Here is a 21,436-nt window from a genome sequence, read left to right on the forward strand (position 1 = left end):
AAGTGGAAAAAAAAATGAGCAGTTAACTCCTCAGTGTCTGAGGTCCATACTCCATTTACAAATCCGTTTATCTATGTGGGGAGGTTCATGCATTTGCCCAAGGACGATGACAAATTACCTTCCTTAAATTGATACATTGAGCATATTGCTTTGGAAAAAACTTCGTATCAACTTTTTGCATTCCTTGACTGATATTCACATTCTTACAAACACATTTTTGTAAAGACATTTTTTGCCAAGATCAATTGTCCTTATCTCCTTACTTCAGAGAATAAATGTAATTGCATTCTTGCTTGGGATGTCCGGTCGGCCACTGCACTGAATGTTCTTTTGTCTGCTCGTGTGTATTGTTTGTAAGTGCTTGTTTCATTGTTCATAAATGCTATGCTAACTCCAAAGTCCTGAAGGAGATGAGGAATATCTTTGAAATTCTTGCTACATAGTAGTGCAAGTAGGTTTTTTGTGTAGTAAGTTTCTGATAAAGAATCTTACTGTTTTGTCTAATACAGAATTAGGGTAATTATTTATTTTTTTTTTTCCTCTGTTCCTAATTATATCTTATTTCATCATCTAGTCAGGATACAGAGTTACATATGCATAATGCTCTTGAAAACATGGGAGTGGAAAATATATCTTCACTTTATGGCTAAGACCAGAATCAAAATGTACACAGAAATATTAAATTTTCTGTACACTGTACTTACTATTACTTCTGTGTATTAGGCAGCACAAAAAGGGTAAGCTACCATCATTTTACTTTTACATCATTTTACATTTCTGTTGTGAATTTTATTGATGGGACCAGTTCATTTCAATTACTAAATGAGGTATTTCAATTTTCATTCCGGGCCAAATACATGTTATCATTATCAGTAACTACATGCTTAGCTTGGAATGGTGTTTTGATATTCTGCTTTCTTTGGTAAATTAACTGGTCTCACCAATAAAATGCACAATGGAAAAGGACGACAACAGTAACCTCCCTTTTGAGCTGCCTAATACACAGAAGTAATAATGGGTTTAAATGGTGTGTACAGAAAAACGTAACATTTCTGCCCATATACATTTTCACTATGACCATAGCAGACAAGTAAAGAAATAAGTTTTCTATCCATTTCAAGAGCATTACATGTATGTAGCTCTTAGTGTATGATGATAACACATACTAGTTAGGAATATATGCAAAGTAAATAAAATGGCTGTATTAGATAATGAATTAAGAGGCAAAAAACAGAGAAACTTACAAGACACCAAACCTGTTTGTAGTGCCATGTAGTAATGATTTCAGAAGACATTCCCCACCTCCGTAAGAACTTCTTTAGTCAATAATATTTTAAGAACAATGATAAATGACGGAAACTTTTATAGAGAATTCTATAGATAATACAAGGACAAATGTGAGAGTGTATTGGTCATGCTAGAAAATCATTGGAAAAAATTATAGAATAGCAATAAAAAATGTATTAAATCTATACAGGAGAACAGTGCCGATTTTGCTAATGTTAGTGATAACAATCATGCCATCAACAGGAAAGGAGCTAAAAGGATAGTTTTAGTCAAACAATATACTTTTAACATGATCAAATCCATCTGTAGAAAAAGCTATTATAAGAATATAAGAATATGAATAAGTCAAGAAATGTACAAAGTGGACATGGATTTATTTCAAAAGAATTGTGTAAAATGTATAAATTTTAGGACGGGTAATTATCCTAAGCCTACAGCAAAAGAGATCCACCTGCAATAGATATTCAACATTTTTAAAGGAAGTACTGACCTCAGACACTAACAAGATGACCGCTGCTACTCTTTTCCAGGTGTATTTTTTTCCAACCACTGTATGTTTGTTCTGTCACTCGGGCATAAACATATATTGTAAATTTCTACCATTATGTATCGGTAGTCTTGAGAAGGTCTAAGATATACTGAAAGTGAAACCAGTCAGGATTCATACTCAGTGTTTCGCCTTTCTCTTGGTCCATCTGCATATATGTAATAAGAATTTACACAGTATACCCACTACTGCAAGGCATAACACTTTCTACAGATTAAATTTTTTTTGTCTAAGTATATTAATTTTCTGCAAAATAAAGTATGATAAAAATCAGATTGTTAATCACTTCCAGACTCTTATGATAAATGAAAATTTCATTAACTAATATTCTAAAAATATATATATTTGAAATACTTTTACTTAGCAGCTAGCATCAGCAGTAATAACACAATGTGTTACAAAGATTTACTTAGCATCTAGAATGAGCAATCATAACACAATGTGTTACAAGATATTGCAGATAAAAACTTTCATGAGAATTATCTAAAGTAGTAATCAACAAAATAATTTACCATGTAAACTGTACACATATATTCTAAAATCAATAAAAAGTTAGCATTAAAACTAGAAACTAAGACACAATTACTGTGCTACCATGATATCTCCTGGACACGAGAAAACCGTAATCTTTTCTTATCTGTGACCATACTGATAAAAAAGGAAGTAAAACCCTTCGTTACTACTTCAAATGGCTGAAGATGAAAGACTTAAAAAGCTGCTGGTATAAGAGAGTTAAGATATCACAAAAATGGTTGCACTGAGAAATACACAACAACTAAGATCATATTTTCAACTAAGCTAAAATACTATTCACAACCATTAAGGCGAGTTATGAACATGGACTTGAACTTCCACCTTGATTTTCTCTTGGGGAAGGAGTTTAGTCTTATCATTAATATGGCTGTCTAACTCTGGTCTGTAATCTTCACACTCATTGGTTTCTTGCACCAGTGAATTTGATTCAGTGTGACATGCACTTGCCGCTTTTAGATCATCACTGGCACGACTGACACCAGAAGGGTTTTCAAAAGCAATGTCCAAATGTTCACTGTCACGAGGATTAGGTTCAAGCTCGGACAAAGGACGATTCCCAACATGTGACAAGACATTTCCTGAAGTTCCATACGAACCCCGAAAACGTGGAGAATTACCTTCACCTGCAGGAGCAATTTTGGCTGGAGCTGGGGCTGCAGTCCCAAGAAGTTTGCCAGGGAGATCAAAGAGTGAAAAGCAATAGTAACCAATGCCAGCACCACCAACCACAGCTATAGTAAAATAGCCATTATAACTCATAACAGCCAACATCAAAAGGTATCCAATGGTTAGATGTATCAAATGCAGAAATGTCTGAAGTATGTGAAATCTCACCCTGTAATAAATATCAAAAAGTTACAAAAAAGAAGACAACTGGTAAACTCATACTCTATAAATACTGTTCCATAAATACATACCTCTCAACAAATATTTTTTTTTTATTTTGCTTCTGCTAGCTAACTGGTACAAGGCAGCATTAATCAAATGCATCTTCCTCTCTGATGGATACCACTTACTGTGTTACACTAGCAAGTGGCCACAGGGAGCTCAAAAAAGTACAGGACAATCAATCAGATGAGCTGGCACAAAGGCCCTCGAGTAAAATAAACTACATTTCTGAAAATTAAAAAGGTTTCCTATTTTGAATGTAAAAAAAAAATATCAGTTCATAAATGAGTTTGCAACTATTAACCAGCATTCCTGTCTGATTGGCTATAACTACTGGTTGGTAAATCAAAAAGACTACATGGTAAATTTAGGGGCTCTATGATGACATAAGAGATGAAAGCTGGTTGAATAAGCAAAAACCCATGTTGTCACAAGGACAGATAAATCTCAACTATAACAACAACAGGATGTAAATCTGATTACTCCTTATAAAAGGGATTTTGACAAAGGAAAAATCTATTTCTGGGGGAAGACCTGTGTCACCCAGTGAATTGGTTCCATTTAGCACATTTCTAGGTATAAGAATTGCTACATATACCATATGAGAAAAAGCTATCTAGAATGCCGGGGTTACCACCCCCGGAGCAATCATCTAATCGATGTCGAAATACACTAGGGGTGAGCTTACAATAAACAAGATTGTGTAAGGCTGCCTGAAGACCAAGTGGCTACTATGGAAGTGACGAAAACAAAAAGATGGCAAATGTAAGATAGGTAATCATAACCCTAAGCATCCTCTTCTACACGTAAGAATGAAGTGTATGTGTGTGTGATCACTCTTTCCACACGTTTCATGATCCTTAGACTGCTCAGAGAAATGGTTCTTTGCTCAAGACAATCATGGAGATCAAAATTTGGTGAGAAACCCTTGGTATGTGTAGCCTCAGGCAATTGCTGTAGCTGCCAGTACAGCAGACTACTGTACTGTAGAAAAGAAGTCCACTCAAAGTAACATCCTTAAATGATACAATAAATTAGCCTCTGCCTTCTTGATTCTTGAATAACTTGACTGACAGTATAAGTGAACTGTTGAAGACAGTTGTATCTTACAGTACTTCACAGTGGAGTACGAAGCTGCCAGCGGAGATTGTGACAATCTCCCATAATAGTTACTTCACAAATTCAAGATGGAAAACCTTAAAAGTCTTTGCATAAAGTGATAGAAAACAATGCTGCTCCACTGTAATAAGATTAATGTGGCGAATCAGTTGAGTATTGATGGCAATAACTCGGGCACAGAACTCAAGAGGACAAAACAGGAAATGCAAGAATGCAGATCTTCAAGCAGTATACTTTAGCATTCATTGTTCCAGTTACATGTAGTGAGTAACATTACCTCGGTTTCCGAGGTCCAATCCTCCGCTGCAGTACTCTCAACATATGGTTTGTGATTTTGAGGAGTTTGAAAGGTGCCGTGTGACTTGTAGCAGTATCTTGATAAGATGGAGGGCTACTTGATACAAAAGGAAAGCACAATATACAGTAGCTGGTCTTGTTGCTGTGACTGGTCTGGTCAAGAGGGTCCCTTAAGAAGGTGCCTCAGAAGTGCCAAAGAGCTTACAGATGCTGAGATGAAGTAATCATTTCCAGGGGAAGTTCTGATTTCTTCTACTGAGGCTGTCTGCAACCTTGTCATGTGTTCCTGAAACAAAACATGTGATGATCTCCCCTTCACTAAACTCACCTAGATATGAACAAAATGTCACTGCTTATAAAGGATCTCTGATCTCATGTTCCCTTAACTTCATAAGTGTCCTTAATTCCATAACACCCTGCTCTTTTGCAAATCAGACTTGGAGGCCTTGCTAAGAGTGTCTTAAATCTAAATAGTTGATGCTGTGAACCTTGTTGTAGAGAAAAAGTCCCTGAAGCTCGCAGAACTTCTCAGGAAAGAAATGGCTTGTACAATGCACAACTTCAAAGTGGAATTCTACATCTCATGTGGGCAAGAGGGTTCTTGAACCATTCAAACCTCAACTTCCTTATGTGTTTGGTTTAAATGACTTGGATTTCTTCATATCTGATAAATTTTTGTCTTGACATATAAGAAAAGATATGGCTTGGACTAGAATTATGTTCAATGATAAAATTGGGAATGGCGATGTGTTTGGCTTAAATGACATGGATTTCTTCATACAGGATGCTCTTCATGGCAAAGAGAAGAACCCTAAAAGGGTTCATGGCAAAGCCTGTTTCAAAAAACTGATAGAGTTTGCACTTGTGCCTCTAATTATGATGATGAATCCCTTTCGGGATCGGTAGGGGACAGACATCTGGTGTCATTTGCAGAGAAATGAGGTTTATAAAATGATATCTTTTCAGCATTTCCATGCAGGTTTCTTTAAAATTTCATAAGTGATCTCCATAAAAAGCAACTACCTCTAGGATCTGTGAGATAACTGATACACACATGATGAACGCTGGCTTGAAATAGACTCCCACAAGGGTGGGGCTCCTGCTGTTGTCTCCTGGTATCAATGTTGCCCTGGTCCTGGATTGGAGGTTCAAGGTCACTTGCATGAAGTTCAGCTTGTCTCATGACTTGAGTTGGACCCTCTAGTGACAGCAAATGCCTGCATGTTGATGATAGTAGAGGTACAGCTTATCTAAGCAGGGAAGGATGAAAAGGTATAAGCAGATTGTTTTGCAATTGCTACTGAAGAGAAGTGAACAGGTAATACTTTACAGTATTTCATTCCTACATTCTTCTTCCTAAGAAAATCAAGCATCTATTAAAGACATGAGAGACAAGCACACTAGGGTGTTGTAACATAAACATTGGGCATGTGACTGAAGCACACTGCTATGCCAACTGTAGGTGAAGAGGGAACTGCCAAAGGTCAAACAACCTACGCGCTGAAGACAAGTAAGCATCCTTCACAGTATTCTTGGAATGTCTTTTGTAATGCCTCCAGCTAAAGTTAAATTTAGTTCTACTGGGTAAGCACCATTCTCAACAGGTAGAATAACTGTGCTCAGAAGAACAAATCTGACCTTGACAACCACTGAATAGTAGTTGATGAAAGTCTTGTGACATGGGTTACCATGCAAGTCATTACATCTAATGCATGTTGCTAAACCAACAAGCAGAAATGGGAAGAGGAAAATCAATGCAAAGGAAAATACAAATTTCCAAATAATATGTCAACCTACATCAACAAAAATACATAAAGGAAACAAAATTATATATCATGGACAAAGCAATTTAAGAATAAGGCTCATGAGTCTTAAACTGAAGTTGTTAAACAAATACAAAAATAAAACACACAAAATTCAAAGAGCAAAACAGAACTAATCAGATAATTTGTGTAAATGGAGAAAACAATGATTAATGAGTAAAACAAGGGCATATAAAGGAGTATGGAAAATCCAGGAAATTTACTCATCACAAACACCTAACAGAGCACTAAAAAAGATTGGTTGGCACCGACTTTTACTTGGAACTGGGGATTTCACAAAAATTCTCTATCACACAAGCAAAATAAGGAGATGAAAAGCACATTTATCCTTAAGTAATTTGATGATTAAATAGTAAAATGACTGCAATCTTTTGGAAAACAATCAGCACAGTCTGCAGATCTCATGAGCTATATACAGTTCAGGTTACAAATGAAAAGTGAGGCAATCAGATAATGGGGTCTTAGGAATCTGCATATACATGCCCAGAACTACTTACTGGATGCTACTTTTAATACTTGTTAAACTGGAGACTTACTCTGGGGTTTTATTAGCCCCAAAATTTGACTCATTTGTAATCAGAGGGTTTGTGGTGCAACCAGCAACTACTTCAAACACCAATGAAAAACAAGAAAAAATGAGGCTGTCAACTTTCACCATATGGAATCTTTGGTGAAAAATTGTCACACCACACCATATTTGGTGATGTACATGAATGAAATCCTGATAATAATGGCAGAGAACCAAATATCACCAGATACAGTAACTGGGAATCCCATGTTTTCTTCTACTACCTTAAAATATGAACTCTCATTCCATCTGTGACACAATTCCTCTATGTCCAGACAAAAACTTTAATGATGCTGACAGATCCAGCCTTCATGAACCAAACCATTTTGATAAATATGAACGGTTTTTGTTGCTAATCTGGGGAAGAAAATCCATTGCATCAGTAACCACCTCGCCTCATCAAAGAACCTTCTTAATCAAGAAAGAAATTTTTACCCCTATCAGAGGAAGTCATCACAACAGCCATATAGTATAGCAAGATGAACAGCTACAATGTGAGTAATTATGTGCATGAGAAAGACAAGATCTCAAAGATTTGTGATGATGCTGACACATATCTTCTGAGAATGGCAGAGAAGAATGAACACCACTCATTTATTGCCTAACCCCAAGAAGGGAGAAGCTCAGTGACCTAAAATGCTTTGTGACAATGAATGGCAGTGTATTTTTCTCACTCATATGACCTTTAATGAGGTTTGACCACAACAGACTTGCAAGCCTCTGTCTTTGAGAATAAAATCATAGGATATGTACATACTGTTATTACATCTTCCAATTGATTCCAGGATAGATATCTTCTCCCAGTGTGCAACATAGTTCAAAACCAAAAGAAAACAAAAAGAACAGCATTAAACTTTGAAGTTTGTTCTTTAAAACCAAACAACACTCAATGCAAAAAAGTGAAGAAGATATAATAATCTTGATCTGACCGATTTCATTTATAAAAGTTCAGTCTGATGGTGCTATGTCTTCTCGTCCGACATCATTTCGTCGAACGTCACTTTGTCCACATCTTTTGGTCCTACGTCTTTTTGTCCGACGTTTTTTTTGTCCAACGACATTTTGTCCAATTTATTATGATCACTAGTAAATATACTCAATACAAAAAAAAGTGAATATCAAGATTGAACAATCATTGAGAATTTTATTGATAGGATACAAGTAAAATACAGTGGAAAAATATATTTAAAAAAAAGTCATTTAAGAAAAGTAATAAGATATAACTAATGATTTATTATGATCACTTAAAACTGATGCAGAATATATGCCACATTCCTCAAAAAATCAATTTTTCTGCTTGTTGAACCATATTCAGTGAACCAATCTTTTGAGGCGTTCAGTTATTTTCTTTAAGTCCCGTAAATGAATTTGACAGATCTCCCCTAAGAATTTGAGTCTTTTACATTTAACGAACCTTTCCTCTTCCTTCAGAGTTTTGATTCATTTCCAAATATTGAAATGTGCTCCACTCACTAAATGGTTTTGTTGAAATGTGCTCCACTCGCTAAATGGTTTTGTTGCAGAATGAACCCCTTTGCAGCATAATTTGTTCTCGGTAGATCTTGAAGAATACGCTGATTAACATTCCATACAGCTATTGGGAATGTAGGTGGTTACCTCCTTCGTCTAGCAACGCGTCCTCTCACAATGCCTATGTAAGTCAAGTCGAAGTAAGCGATGAATTTAGCAGATACTTCCTCATCATCTATTAAATCTTCATAAGCCTCTTTGACATCTTCAACGGGGAGGAAGGCTAATTGAATTTCAAGACAGAATTCAGTCTGTAATTTTTCGAAACACTGATTGGCTCAAATGAAACAAACATGCCACAACAGATGAATTAGGGAATGATGAATTAACTGCCTTATGCACTGGAACCTTGAAATCTGCCATGATATCAAGCAAAATCCACTTGATATCATGGCATAATTTTCAACTGCTCAAAAAATCACTCATATGTCTTCTTTGTTTTATTTGGCAGTAGTGCAAAGACCTGTGGAAAACTGCTACCTTCAACTTGTACATAGAATGCAAAACAGTTGAAACCACTGTTCTAGCACAATTTTGTAGGGTCCATCACATGACCGGTGACGATATGATGCTATATCCTGAAGAGCACCTTCTGATGCAAATACTTGTAAACGCTGTTGATCTTCGACGCCCGAATCATATCTCAGAAACTGTTCACCATTATCAAGTTTACAATATTCGTCAGGTATTTCAAAACCATGTCTAGCCCCTGGATTAGCTGGAAATCCAAGATTTTTTTTTTGTCAGCACCTTTAAATAGTCCTTAAAAGTATGGGCAACTAGGAAGTTGATAGCAAGTATTTCTCGCATCTCCAGCATTCTTTTCCTGGTTTCGTATTGCTTGAATGAAAATCGTAGATGTAATTACTTTCATCCACTACTTTTCTTTATTCTTGGTTGACACAATGAATTTTGCCATTTCCGGATGGGCAGATTCAGAAAGTTTACATTAAAATTTAGCAATTTCTGTATACAATACCAGACTTAAGAGAATGAGTATACTACTTTACCGTAATGTTTTAACAATACAATAACAACTTTTAACAGAGAAAAGAGAACGGTAATAACAATCCCTCAATGAGGCTCGTCGTAGTTTTTTCTAAGGAGTTTATTTACAACTAGACAAAAAGTCGTTGAACAAAAAAATCATCGGACAAAAATACGGAGGACCAAAAGACGTGGACGAAGTGATGTTAGACAAAATGACATCAGACGAAAAGTCAGGTCACACAGTCCAATAACCTACCACTTGGAAAACAAATCTCAGTGAAGTACCATTACTACCAAAAATACAATCAGTAATGAAGGGAGAAAATCAGCTTAAAGTTAACAAGCACACATTGAAAACCTAAATATATAATATATAATCCTGAAGTAAGTTTTCAAAGTTAAAGGAAATGCCCTTAACACACCATCAAAGTACAAACTGAGAACCTAAACAAATGTATGAGGTTTGGATTAGAATTTAAATATGTGATCTAAGATAAACTGACTAAAATCAATGCTTTTGGATAAATCAAAGTTGGCATACAGTAATCTGATGGAAAGAATTTTTCAACTGTACGTATGCCTAGGCCTAATAGTTTTGACTAAAGATCAGGCAATAATAAAAATATATACAGGCAGTCCCGGTTTACGACGGTTCCGACACGACGATCCGAGGTTACGACGCTTTTCAAATATATTCATCAGAAATTATTTCCTGGCTTACGACGCATGTTCCGGGTTACGACGCGTCGTCGCCGATCCGACGGAAGAAATATGGCCCCAAAATGGCAGAATAATCATAATTTGAAGGTTTTTTTGATGTAAAACTCAATAATAATGCAGTTTACATCGTTTTCAATGCACCCAGAGCATTAAAAGTAAGGTTTTCTTATGATTTTTGACGATTTTCGACGATGTTCCGGCTTACGACGATTTTCGGGTTACGACGCGGCGCAAGAACGGAACCCCCGTCGTAAACCGGGGACCGCCTGTATATCAAGTTACACAAGAGTTAACCAAATGAAGACAAGATTTAAGAATAAAGAGGATTACCGTACATAAAAAAAATTAAGCTGTATTCATATATCATTCAAGAACAAGGAAACTTTACATTTACATATTACCAATCACAGCACATAAAATAATAACCAATAACAAAAATAGAAACTAGTTCTACCCCTAAGAGAAAAATGTCATCTGGATAATCTATCTCTGATTTAATAATTCTGATTGTCATGCTTCCTAACTGTTTGTCCTTTAGCATTACACTTCTAAGAACCAGGAATGAATTTTACTGAAGCACTAGAATGGTTTTTGTAAGCTGTTCATGACAAACAATTAAGACACTATTTTGATGGCCATAGTTCAAATGTCAATGATACTCTTCACCTCCAAGTATTATTTTCGAGAAAAAAAAAAAACTTTAAGCCAAAATAAATGCTGTACTGCTTTTCTCTAAAATCGAAGTCACACACAAAGCTTGCTTCTTGGCACACTTCACTCTCCCAAAAGAGAACCCCAAAAGCTTTAGCTCACTAAATAAAAAGTACACTTTCTAAAAGATACAGACCCAAATAAACATGCAAATAAAAGCATATTACAGAAAGTTCCATATTACAGAAAGTTCCATATTTCATTCCAACACAGAATTTTATTAATATATACAATACTAACAAAGCATATTACTTCTATTAATCTTTTTTGAAGTTCAGATTCTGGAAAGGTGCAATTATGGAATGGTAAGAATCATGACCAGTGTGGTGGGTAGATCTTATTACAAATAATGAAGCTGTAAAACCTTGGTAATCAGCAATTGTATAGTATATAAAGATCTCGAAGATTTAGATGATTTGGGCATCAGATATGAAGACCTGGACTAGATGGGAATTCAAGTAGTAAGTGCATAAGACAAAAGTAATTGTAGAGAATTCATTTCACATCTCACCCCCTACAGAGGAAAAGCTAACACAGAAGCATTGATGATGATGTCATCCGTAAAGGGTTAATCAACAATATAAACTACATATATTAAAACTATATTACTACTATGATATTAACATAAAAACTGCATCCTTTAAAGCATAAAATTATTTTAATAGTTTTATATTTCAAGAACACAAAACTTTCATTTACATTGCCTTGTTGTCCCACACAGACCTAAACCTGTTGTACTTCCCAAAATTTGGGGTAGAGGTTTCTGAAAGTTAGCCCTTTTCACACTTATAAAAGATGTGACACGAAATGCCTAAATGTTCTAAACAAAGGAGTCACATCAGTCACTGGTCAAATTCTTTGGTTTCATTAGGGGGTACTCAGTTGCATTAGGAGGCATTGGTCTCCCTGGGTACCTGTGACACCCTTCTTTTGAAATCTCAAGAAGTATTCGGTCTCCCATAGAACATCTGGTATCCTTTTGTTGGTCTCATAATCTGTTCTAAACTGAGCAACTAGTGCTTCATGCAAAGTATCACAACTGTTTTATATGTCTCAAGGCATAACTAAAACTTGGTACTGACAGAAACAAAAAAAATAGAAAAACTTCACCCTAGTCTTCTAGATTCCTTACAGCCTAATCTATCTTGGGGCAGGCAGGTACCAGGTATTACAGTCATGTCTTCTCATCCCTCAAAGTTTTAGAAATATATAATCCTTTAAGTAACATATCTGACATAGAATTTCTAAAACCCTAATTTAAAAAAAATGGACAATGTCCTTTCTTAACAGTCATCATTTTACATTGGACCTTCTCTTTAACAGATTAGATGTGAAGTAAGTTCTCTCCGATCTTTTCTGTCTTGTGCATTTACTGTCTGAATTCCCAAGCCTTCATCAATGGTCTTATTCCATGATTTTCTGTGTTTTCCTACTGATATTTACTGCTGTTTCCAAGTATTCAAACCATTTCAATCATTCAGACATCCAGTTTCTTTTCCAGCCACTGGACAACAAATTTCTTGGCAACTTCGTTTTTATGATACTTCCCACCGCCACACAGAATTTATTTTTAGTATTCTGTAATTAAACCTTCGCAATTGTCTGTATCCATTCCCATGGCTCACTTGTATGGGCGTCATAAAAGCAACTCAACTTTTTCCTGCGTTTGTTTATGGCATCTTTGATCTACCCGTCAGTCTAGCAATATCTCTTAATCAAAGAGGCAGGAGAATGAATCACTACCAGTGAGTGACCAAGGGGCTCATTCCAATGAGGCAATACACTCTAAATTGACAATTTCCCATTGTATATGGTATGTTTTCATTTTCTCGAATAGCTTATAACCTAAAAGCACTAAGGCAAACAGACTTTAGGATCTACTACCTCAGTCCTCAAAGGGCAGACTGATTAAAATTTTACCAAGTGCTGCTTCTTACAAGGAACTGAGGAATGACCCTCAATTAGGATGTAAATCCAATTCCTGCACAAATTTCCTATTCTTAGGTCAGCAATTTTATGCTCCAACTTTCTTGTTTTGGTATTCATCTGTATTCATCCACTTTAGTGGTGACCCCAGGTTCATACTGTGATACTACTATTAAACCGTACACCTTCATGGTTTCATTGTGTCCAACTTTTGGCTGTGACTTCTCTAAATAAAGTGCCTCTAATGATGATAACTGAGTAAATAACACTAGGGTGCACATATTGAGTTAAACTAGGCACAAGTACTGGTAATCTAGTGCCTTAGGTATTACATTAACTTATACCTCAACTTCTCAGCCTATTTTTTGTGCCATATTTTGAAGGAAAAAATTCTACATACCAACCTAACAGTGAGTATGGTAACTAAAATATAGCATGCTATTACTAACAGAGTGATATCCAAGGAGATGAACAATCTGAAAATCAAAGTTGTGAAAATCTAAAAACTGGGTATTTTAATAAACAAGATACTAATTATATCTCACATCCTGATTATCCCATCCCACTGTAAGCATTTAATACAGATAAAAGTAATTTAACTGTAAAACAGATTTCTTTTCAGCACACACTGTTAAACAATTTGGACTTTACTTATTTGTAATCACACACAAATGCATTAATGCACAATCACCAAGCACAAGCCTCATATAAAAAACACCATTTTTTTTTTCCTGACCTTTCAATAACATTAGGAACACACCCCACATCCCTTTGCAGCAACTTCATTTGTTGTATGATTCAGTGTTGCCATACCATATTATAATCACACTGCAAATGGAACAATGAACAAAAATAGCACAAAACACATCTCCATATGCAGTACATAAACATGAAAAAGTGCACACATACACTGTAATGTAATAATAAACTATTAAGGAATGCATACTTTTAAACAGTAACTTACAAAACATGCAAAAAATTAAAAATGTTTTAACAAGTCTATCTCTACCAATAGAGCTACTGAACCCCACTCCAGTATCTGGAGAAAATTAACTCAGCAACTGTACAACAGACCCCCAAAAATACAGCATGGAACAATAGAAAAAGTCCAGCATCCAGGCTGAATCCTGGATTCACCTGCATCAAGCAAAATATACCACACACATATTGTATCAAGAATTCTGCCTACGTTTAAACTATTTTAGTTTAATTCTGTAGATAATAAAGTAGCTTCTTTGTCTAATAGTCACACTTGCATTCTTATCACTGCAAGTACAATGAGGAAGGTGTTATGATTTTTAGCTCAAAGATCTGCCATTGGAACAGCCATGGTTGTCTTAGCTAGAATACTAGGTCATGCCCTGACTGGAGTTGTTTAAAGAAGAGTAGACAAAGAAGAGTAGACACTCTCCTTGTCTCAGGAACAGAAAGAAATACTGTCCTACCTGTGTGTCTCCTGAAGATTTTTCAAGCAGACAAAGATGATAAAATGGATAACAATGTCACTGGGGTCTCATAATGAAGAGGGCCCTCTCATACCAATAAGAAGTGGCTCCATATGTACTCAAAACATAAAATGGAGAAAAATGAGGTCTATTATAGGGTCAGTACTTTGGAAGGGGACTTCCCTTTGTTATTTCAGCTGTGAAATTCTTGGTTAAAGGCCTTGGAATAAGAGGGTCATGACCTCCAGACAAGGAAGCTGAGGTAGTCACAGGCTCACAGCCCACATAAGATTGGCAGCTAGCCATAAATGTGGCTTTAAGTGCATTCAAACAGGATTGGGGTGGTGATCTGGGACAGTTACCTAATTTAAGTTAAAATGGTACTAATGTTGCTAGAAAAGCAAAATGAATAAAAAACATCACCTTACAAATAGCAGCACTCTGACTACAAGTTCATTTCTATGTGATCATAAAATATACAGCCTAAATATAGCTGAAGAAGGTGCATTGAAATTTAACTTTAAATGTGTTAACTAAAAATCTTTAGCAATTTTTTTTACTGGACTGAATTACTATTATTTTTTTTGGGGGGGGAGGGAATGGTGGTATATGGGAACTTGAGAACTTTTGCTCTCAAATAATAATTTTAGTTTGTTGCTTTGAAGTTCTGTCTTCAAAATTGCTGAAGTTCTGTCTTCAAAATTGCTGAAGTTGTTTAAGCCCTACTTCTCAAAAAAAAAAAAATAAATAAAAACCCACAAAAATATAAATAAGAGCAATAAAAATATCTACACACAAGTGGAAATATAAATATACTGCACAACATATTGAGGCAGAATAACCCACAACAAAATGTACACATTTCAAGGCGTTACACAAACTGCCAAGATCTGTTTAAACTACCTCAAATGTTTTCAGTGACCAATTAATTCTAGATCTACTGAACAATGAGCCTTGGAAACTACCCACAGACAGTGGAATTTGTCTTCAGCTGCTTTTTCACATATGATGACTGAAGCTTGACCATAAATATACAAAACAGTAATCCCCCTGTATTCACAATGTCAATTGTGTAAGTCTTCTTGAGATAAGAAGACTACATATTTACAGACTGAAACAATATTTTAATATGGTTAAAACAATTTTGTTTCCTATCTCTGAAAAACTCATACCTTGTGTATGATTAGTCAGCTGTGAAAGATCAATCAGACAAAACTTGGAAAACCTTAAAAGGATACAAAGAGTGGTTACCGAGTGACCGTAACCTACTGCTGAGTGGGTTAAGGCCAATGTTTTGCTCACTATACTATCACAATTCTGTCATTTACTAAATCCAGTGCGAGGAACTGGGATTCAGTTGTGATTAAAAAACAAGGGCAACAGCACATCGCTCACAACAGCATATTTTGATTGAATGGCTAAACCTTAGTAGAGGTTTATAGGTAAAAATTTATTTTATTTTATATATAAAATCTGTGGGCTTTGCAATCAAGATGTTTCAAAAATAAGGCCTGTGGAGTTTACATCTGGTTTATATGGATTAAATGGTATCTCATCTTTATTTAATGACATAACCCCTCTTCCATCTGATATCTTTACGAAAGAACTGGGGTCCTACTGATAAAGCCCAAGTGTCTATTTTCATTATAGTAGTGTGAAACTGAGTGCAGCATGCCATAGAGTTTGAGGATAAAATACAGCGAAACCATCCGCAAATATACTGTTCTTAATTCCAGACAGTAATTGATTAATAATGAGTATTTCTTGGTAGAATGACAATTCCTATCTTAAGTGTGCCAGAATAAATATTGTCTATATGTACTGTACTTGAAATATTCTGTGTGAAAATGAGTTTACAATAGATATTGGTATTTCATAACAGTCACACTTACAGTTCACTGAACATATAGGAAACTCTGTTCTACTGTAAGAAGCTCTACCCTAGTCAGGTTCTAAGATGCCGTATAAAATAAAGAAGTCTGTCAAAAAATGGAATGAGGAAGTCTGTCTTGGACTTGTTTCCAAGAGGCAACTCAGATATACTCTTGGACTTCCTTCCAAGAGGCAACTCCAATATAAAAAGTTCCACAATAGTTCCTTCTTAGAAGCAAAGAGCACAAGGTAATGAAGATTTATCGTAGTAAATATATACTGTACTAATAACAAAATAAATAACAATATGAAATTGAAAAGACCCTATAGAAACGGTCTATAAAAAAATCTGAAATCAAATAAGAAGACCTAAAAGAGCCAGAACACTTTGCAAATCCAACAGGTCTACAAAACGGACCCAAATACTGTGCAGGAAAAAAAAGCCCCTGTAGCACTGATACATCATTTGGGGAGGGCAGTAATTGTACAGTGTAAATCAAAAGGTACAGGAACTGAAATGATGATAAAGACAAAGTAAAGAAAATGCATTATCCAGCTAATCCTCAAGGAACAGATCTCCAATCTGAGAATGGATGACCATGGTACAGCATTTATATGGCCACCTATCACCTATGGCAACTAGATATGGCAGCTAAGTTGCATTACACGTCTAGAATAAAGGCAATAGTCCCACCAACTATGTTAAACATATATCAGTGAAAGGGGCTGTTGGAAAGGTAAACGAAATTAGAATGCTAAGTGAAGTAGGTGTGTAACTCAAACCTTTAGTTACAACAAATCAGTATACAATACAGATCTTTGCCAACTTTATACCAGAAAAGAGTCAAACATGCCTAACACTGAAAGGGTGACAACCCTTGCAGATACAGAGAAACTACCATACTTTTATGTTGTGCTGTATATCCGAAGACAATAACCAAAGCTCAAAAATAAAAACATTAACTACGGCACATTCATTGAAGCTTTTTACATAAGCCAAACCCAAGCTACCTGCGTCCAAACAACAGCTTTTCATTTCTACGGGCAAGAACAGACTGTGACACAATGAGAGGCGACCTTTCTGATGTGCCATATCGGCTGGTTCCTAATCTACGGGACTGAGACAGCTTCATAAGTTGAGATCTTGCTACTTTGAACCCTTCCATCACGACAGAGAGCGACATGAGGCCGAGACAGAGTGACACCATTCCTGAAAATAAATCAACAATACACTATAGACGTCATCTTGAAAATTTAAATATTCTAATATAACAACTTATTATTATGCATACACTATAACCTTAGAGTATGCTAACATAACTGGAGTCTCATAAAACTTCACTCCACTTACTGCTACAAAAAATTCACGGAGGAAAGGTGCTGTTGTAATTTATGGAGAGTACATATGTACTAAAACACACAGATACATGAAATGTGTAGCTGTTTCTTTAAAATATTCAGTACCATTAGTTTACAGAAACAAATTCACAACAGAAGAGGGTTAGGAATGTTGTTTTCCAGTGTTTTAGATGACATTAATTAATCTTGCTTTTCCAAATGTGAATTGAGCAAACTTAAATGATTTACACTGTCCTCTCTTTTCTATCTTGAAAAACATTACAATTCCAAAATAAAATTTAAATGTTCTCTACAACAAAAATCAATATACTGTAGTTGTCAGTGTATATTTATAATACAAAATTCTAAGTCTAATAAATGGATGAATAAGAGAGGTTTGAACACACACTGTATTTTGCAACAAGTCCAGCAGGTACCATTCCCAGACTTTGCTAGAAGATAAAATAAAAGATCATTTTAAAACAAAAGTTTTTATACAAATCCATTAACCAACTAGCATTATTCTATGCAAACAGATTCCAGTTACACTGATTTGAACAGCTGAAAGAACAAAGGTTCCAAAGCGCATCGCCAGCCCACAGTCCACCCAGCACTATATCACTCATTCTCCTGAGGGGAAAGGAGGAGAGCAGCGAAGATCATGACTAATACGATTACATTAAGACTTGTTCTAAAAACATCATCTGTGATACAAAACCCATTAACTATAGTTAACCTGAATTGCAATTGAGGGGGAAAGACATAGCAAAAGTGCCCCTCAAGAGAATAGAAGACCCAGATGCAATCAGTCCAATTCCTGTAAACAGTGGAACGAACAACAACCTACGAGGAAGAGCTCAACTAGGAAGAAGCACACTTATGATTTTTCACCTGACTCCAAACTACTGTAGTCTCACTTCTATCCAACAATGTCTGAGGACAAAGCAATGTGGATCAAGGGAACCAGGACCAGGGGCAACCTCATGGTTTCTTGTACAGGAACCACCACTGAGATCAGTGCAGGAACATCAGTAACAGCAGACCAAAGCTGAATGGTTTCCAGAAACAAGGCGAACAAAAGGTCTCCAGGAATATATAAGGTAGGCTACATCAACTTATGACACCCCAGAGACTCCATCAACATACTGGAAGCAGTCACATTGCAGGAGTAGGCATGGACACACCATAAACATGCTAAGGATACCTGCTCGGGAGAAACCTGCACATACTATATACCTAGGCTGCCATGAACAAAGGTCATGTGCTGGGACACATTCTTCTTGCATTTAATCCCCTTGGACCAGAAAGCCAGGGAAGAATGAGCAGTAGGAGCACTGGAAGTGGTGGGGATATCAGTTATGAAAGAACCGAAAATGTTTGGTGACATCAAAGAGAGAGTAACTCCCAAAGAAGAAATCAGCGAGTACGTGAAGAGTTCACACACTATCTTGCCAGACACACCTACATTGTTCATATATCACACATACCTTACCTTGAAACATAATCACAAGCAAAGCAAACCATCATCATCAAAGAAAATAGCTTCGATATGTAACATATAAAGAGAATGAGCAAGATATCTGCACAGAATGATGGCTGAAGGAAAAGTGAGTGAGTGGTACCCCGCCACTTACCCACCTACAGTGAAACCCCCGTATTCGCGGGAGATGCGTCCCACACCCCGCGAATAGGTCAAATCCATGAATGCTTAAAACCCCTCTAAAAACACTTAGAACTGCCCATTTTGATAGCTTAAAACCAAGAAAACCCTGTAAAAATGCTTATACCTGAGTATTTTAATAGTTTTATCACAAAAAGTGCATTTATTCATGAAAAATACATGAAAATACAATAATTAGTGAATATTTCTCAGTGAAAAATACCGCAAATGGGCGAATTTTCCGCGAATGATGGCTAGATATGTTCCACAGAGAAACCTGCGAATGCGTGAGTCCGCAAACCCTGAGAACGCGAATACGGGGGGTTTACTGTACTACCAATTATCCACCTTGTTACCAAGTTTCAGAGACCATTTCCAGGTCAGGCTAAGAATACTCCTATTTCAAAAACACTGGTCTGTATTTCTATAAGAACACAACTGTTTCTTAAGAGACATGCAGTAGGGTGTTTGTATAAAAATGAATTTGCCGTACACGTTACTATGCTAACTGTTTAAATTACACTTAAATGCTAACATTGTGTGGATATTCATTTAATAAAATAAATTTTTAACAAAATAATCAATTTCAAGAAAATTTAAGATAACCCAATCCAGCATCTTGTATTGAATATATAGAACTGAATAGAGAATTTAGGCCAAAGGCCAAGCACTGGGACCAATGAGGCCATTCAGTACTGAAATGAAAATTATCAGTAAAAGGTTTTAAAGGTGTAACAGGAGGAAAACCATGCAGTTGTCCTATGAATCTGTTGTTAGGAGAGGGTGGAAAGTAAGATGGAAGAAAGAGAATATGAAAGAGAGTACAGTAAAAGGAACGAGAGGGGTTGCAGCTAGGGGCCGAAGGCACACTGCAAAGAACCTTAAGTAATGCCTACAGTACAACATCTTGTAATACTTTGAGCTCATCCATTCCATGTTACTGATGCCTGACAGTAGTTCCTAGTATGAGATCACAGATGAAACTTCATAAAATCAGAGGTAGCAAGGGAATCACCTCACTAGGGGGACACCTGAACAGTGAATAACATTACCGTCATTTCGGCCAACTGTACTACCTTTTCCTGATAGGGAACTGCTTTCTACCCTGAAGTTAACTGGACAAATGCTAAAATAAGTGATATAAAGAATGCACTGTTGAATTAATACCCACTTAACCTGTACAAAATACCTCTTTGCCATAAGTAAAGGTGACAATAAACTAAAAAAAATTATTTTTATGAAAATGGGAAAAAATAGTTCAATATTTAATGGAAGGTTTATGAGTCAAGTACCAATGTATGAAATAGCTTACCCCATGTTGTGGTAACGTTGACTCCTTTGAAAAAGAAGTCGTATACTGTTGACGAGAGATAATAGCTCATATGCATTTTCTGTAAAAAACAAAAATAATAATAATAATAATTAAAGTTTCAAAGCTTATCACACAGCATTCATGTACAAAACTGTTACGATTGCAAGAAAAAAAATGGCTTTATTCTGAAAGTGAAAATTAATACCAGCCACAATAGCTCATACTCATAAAGTAACACTTTAGCTAATGAGACTGATAACAATATAAAGGGCTCTGAAACAGCAATGAAAATACAAATCCATTTCCACTAGCAATTAGAAATCTGGAACTGTCAGTTACAAAAAATCACCATTCAAAATGAGAGAGAGAGAGAAAGAGAGATTAAACAGAGGGGATGCAAGATTCAAGGAGGAAATTCTAGCATTACTAAGAAAACTGAGAAGACTAAGAGAAGAACAAAGGTCAAGATGACACTGAATGAAATTACATAGATACAGTGCCCCAGAGACCCCAAGTAAGGGGACACCTTAAAAGAATCACACAAGTGTGTTGATCAACTTTATCTAATCTGTTATTGAGCTTTCTCGTAGTGGTACTACAGTATTCACAAACTCGGCTGATAGTTTTCTCCAGAATGAAGTTATCTTGTATGCGTAGAAGTCTGCTGCACACTGACTGACTTTGAAGCTCCTGAGTTACATTTCCCACCCACTGGATCTAGTTTGGTTCTGAGTTAGGGAAACAGATGCCTGTAGTCTCATGTTATTCAAAACTTTTTCTAGCCTCTGTGGATATCCAGTGTGTTTGAGTGATGGTATCAGTTTGGTTGCAAAGGTCTTGGCTGAACTGCACCACTGCAAAACACAAGT

At 36.1% G+C, this 21,436-nt stretch overlaps 1 protein-coding gene across 13 annotated transcripts in view; it reads right to left on the reverse strand.

Moving 5' to 3' along the window:
* LOC136843898 (high affinity copper uptake protein 1-like) overlaps positions 1–21,436 on the reverse strand; it is a 220,073-nt gene that overhangs the window by 20,982 nt on the left and 177,655 nt on the right. For 5 of the 13 annotated variants that reach the window (XM_067112787.1, XM_067112783.1, XM_067112784.1 and 2 more), the window contains exons 2-4: positions 20,568–20,646; positions 17,269–17,467; positions 2,986–3,203 (exon numbers count right to left, since the gene is read on the reverse strand). In XM_067112787.1, the coding sequence (XP_066968888.1) occupies positions 2,986–3,203; positions 17,269–17,467; positions 20,568–20,643 (493 nt within the window). In that variant the 5' untranslated portion in view covers positions 20,644–20,646. The remainder of the gene's footprint in view (positions 1–2,985; positions 3,204–17,268; positions 17,468–20,567; positions 20,647–21,436) is intronic. The other 8 variants (XM_067112789.1, XM_067112794.1, XM_067112791.1 and 5 more) reach the window with 3 other exon arrangements.

Source organism: Macrobrachium rosenbergii, chromosome 12, assembly GCF_040412425.1.
Source record: "Macrobrachium rosenbergii isolate ZJJX-2024 chromosome 12, ASM4041242v1, whole genome shotgun sequence".
Classification (NCBI taxonomy): domain Eukaryota; kingdom Metazoa; phylum Arthropoda; class Malacostraca; order Decapoda; family Palaemonidae; genus Macrobrachium; species Macrobrachium rosenbergii.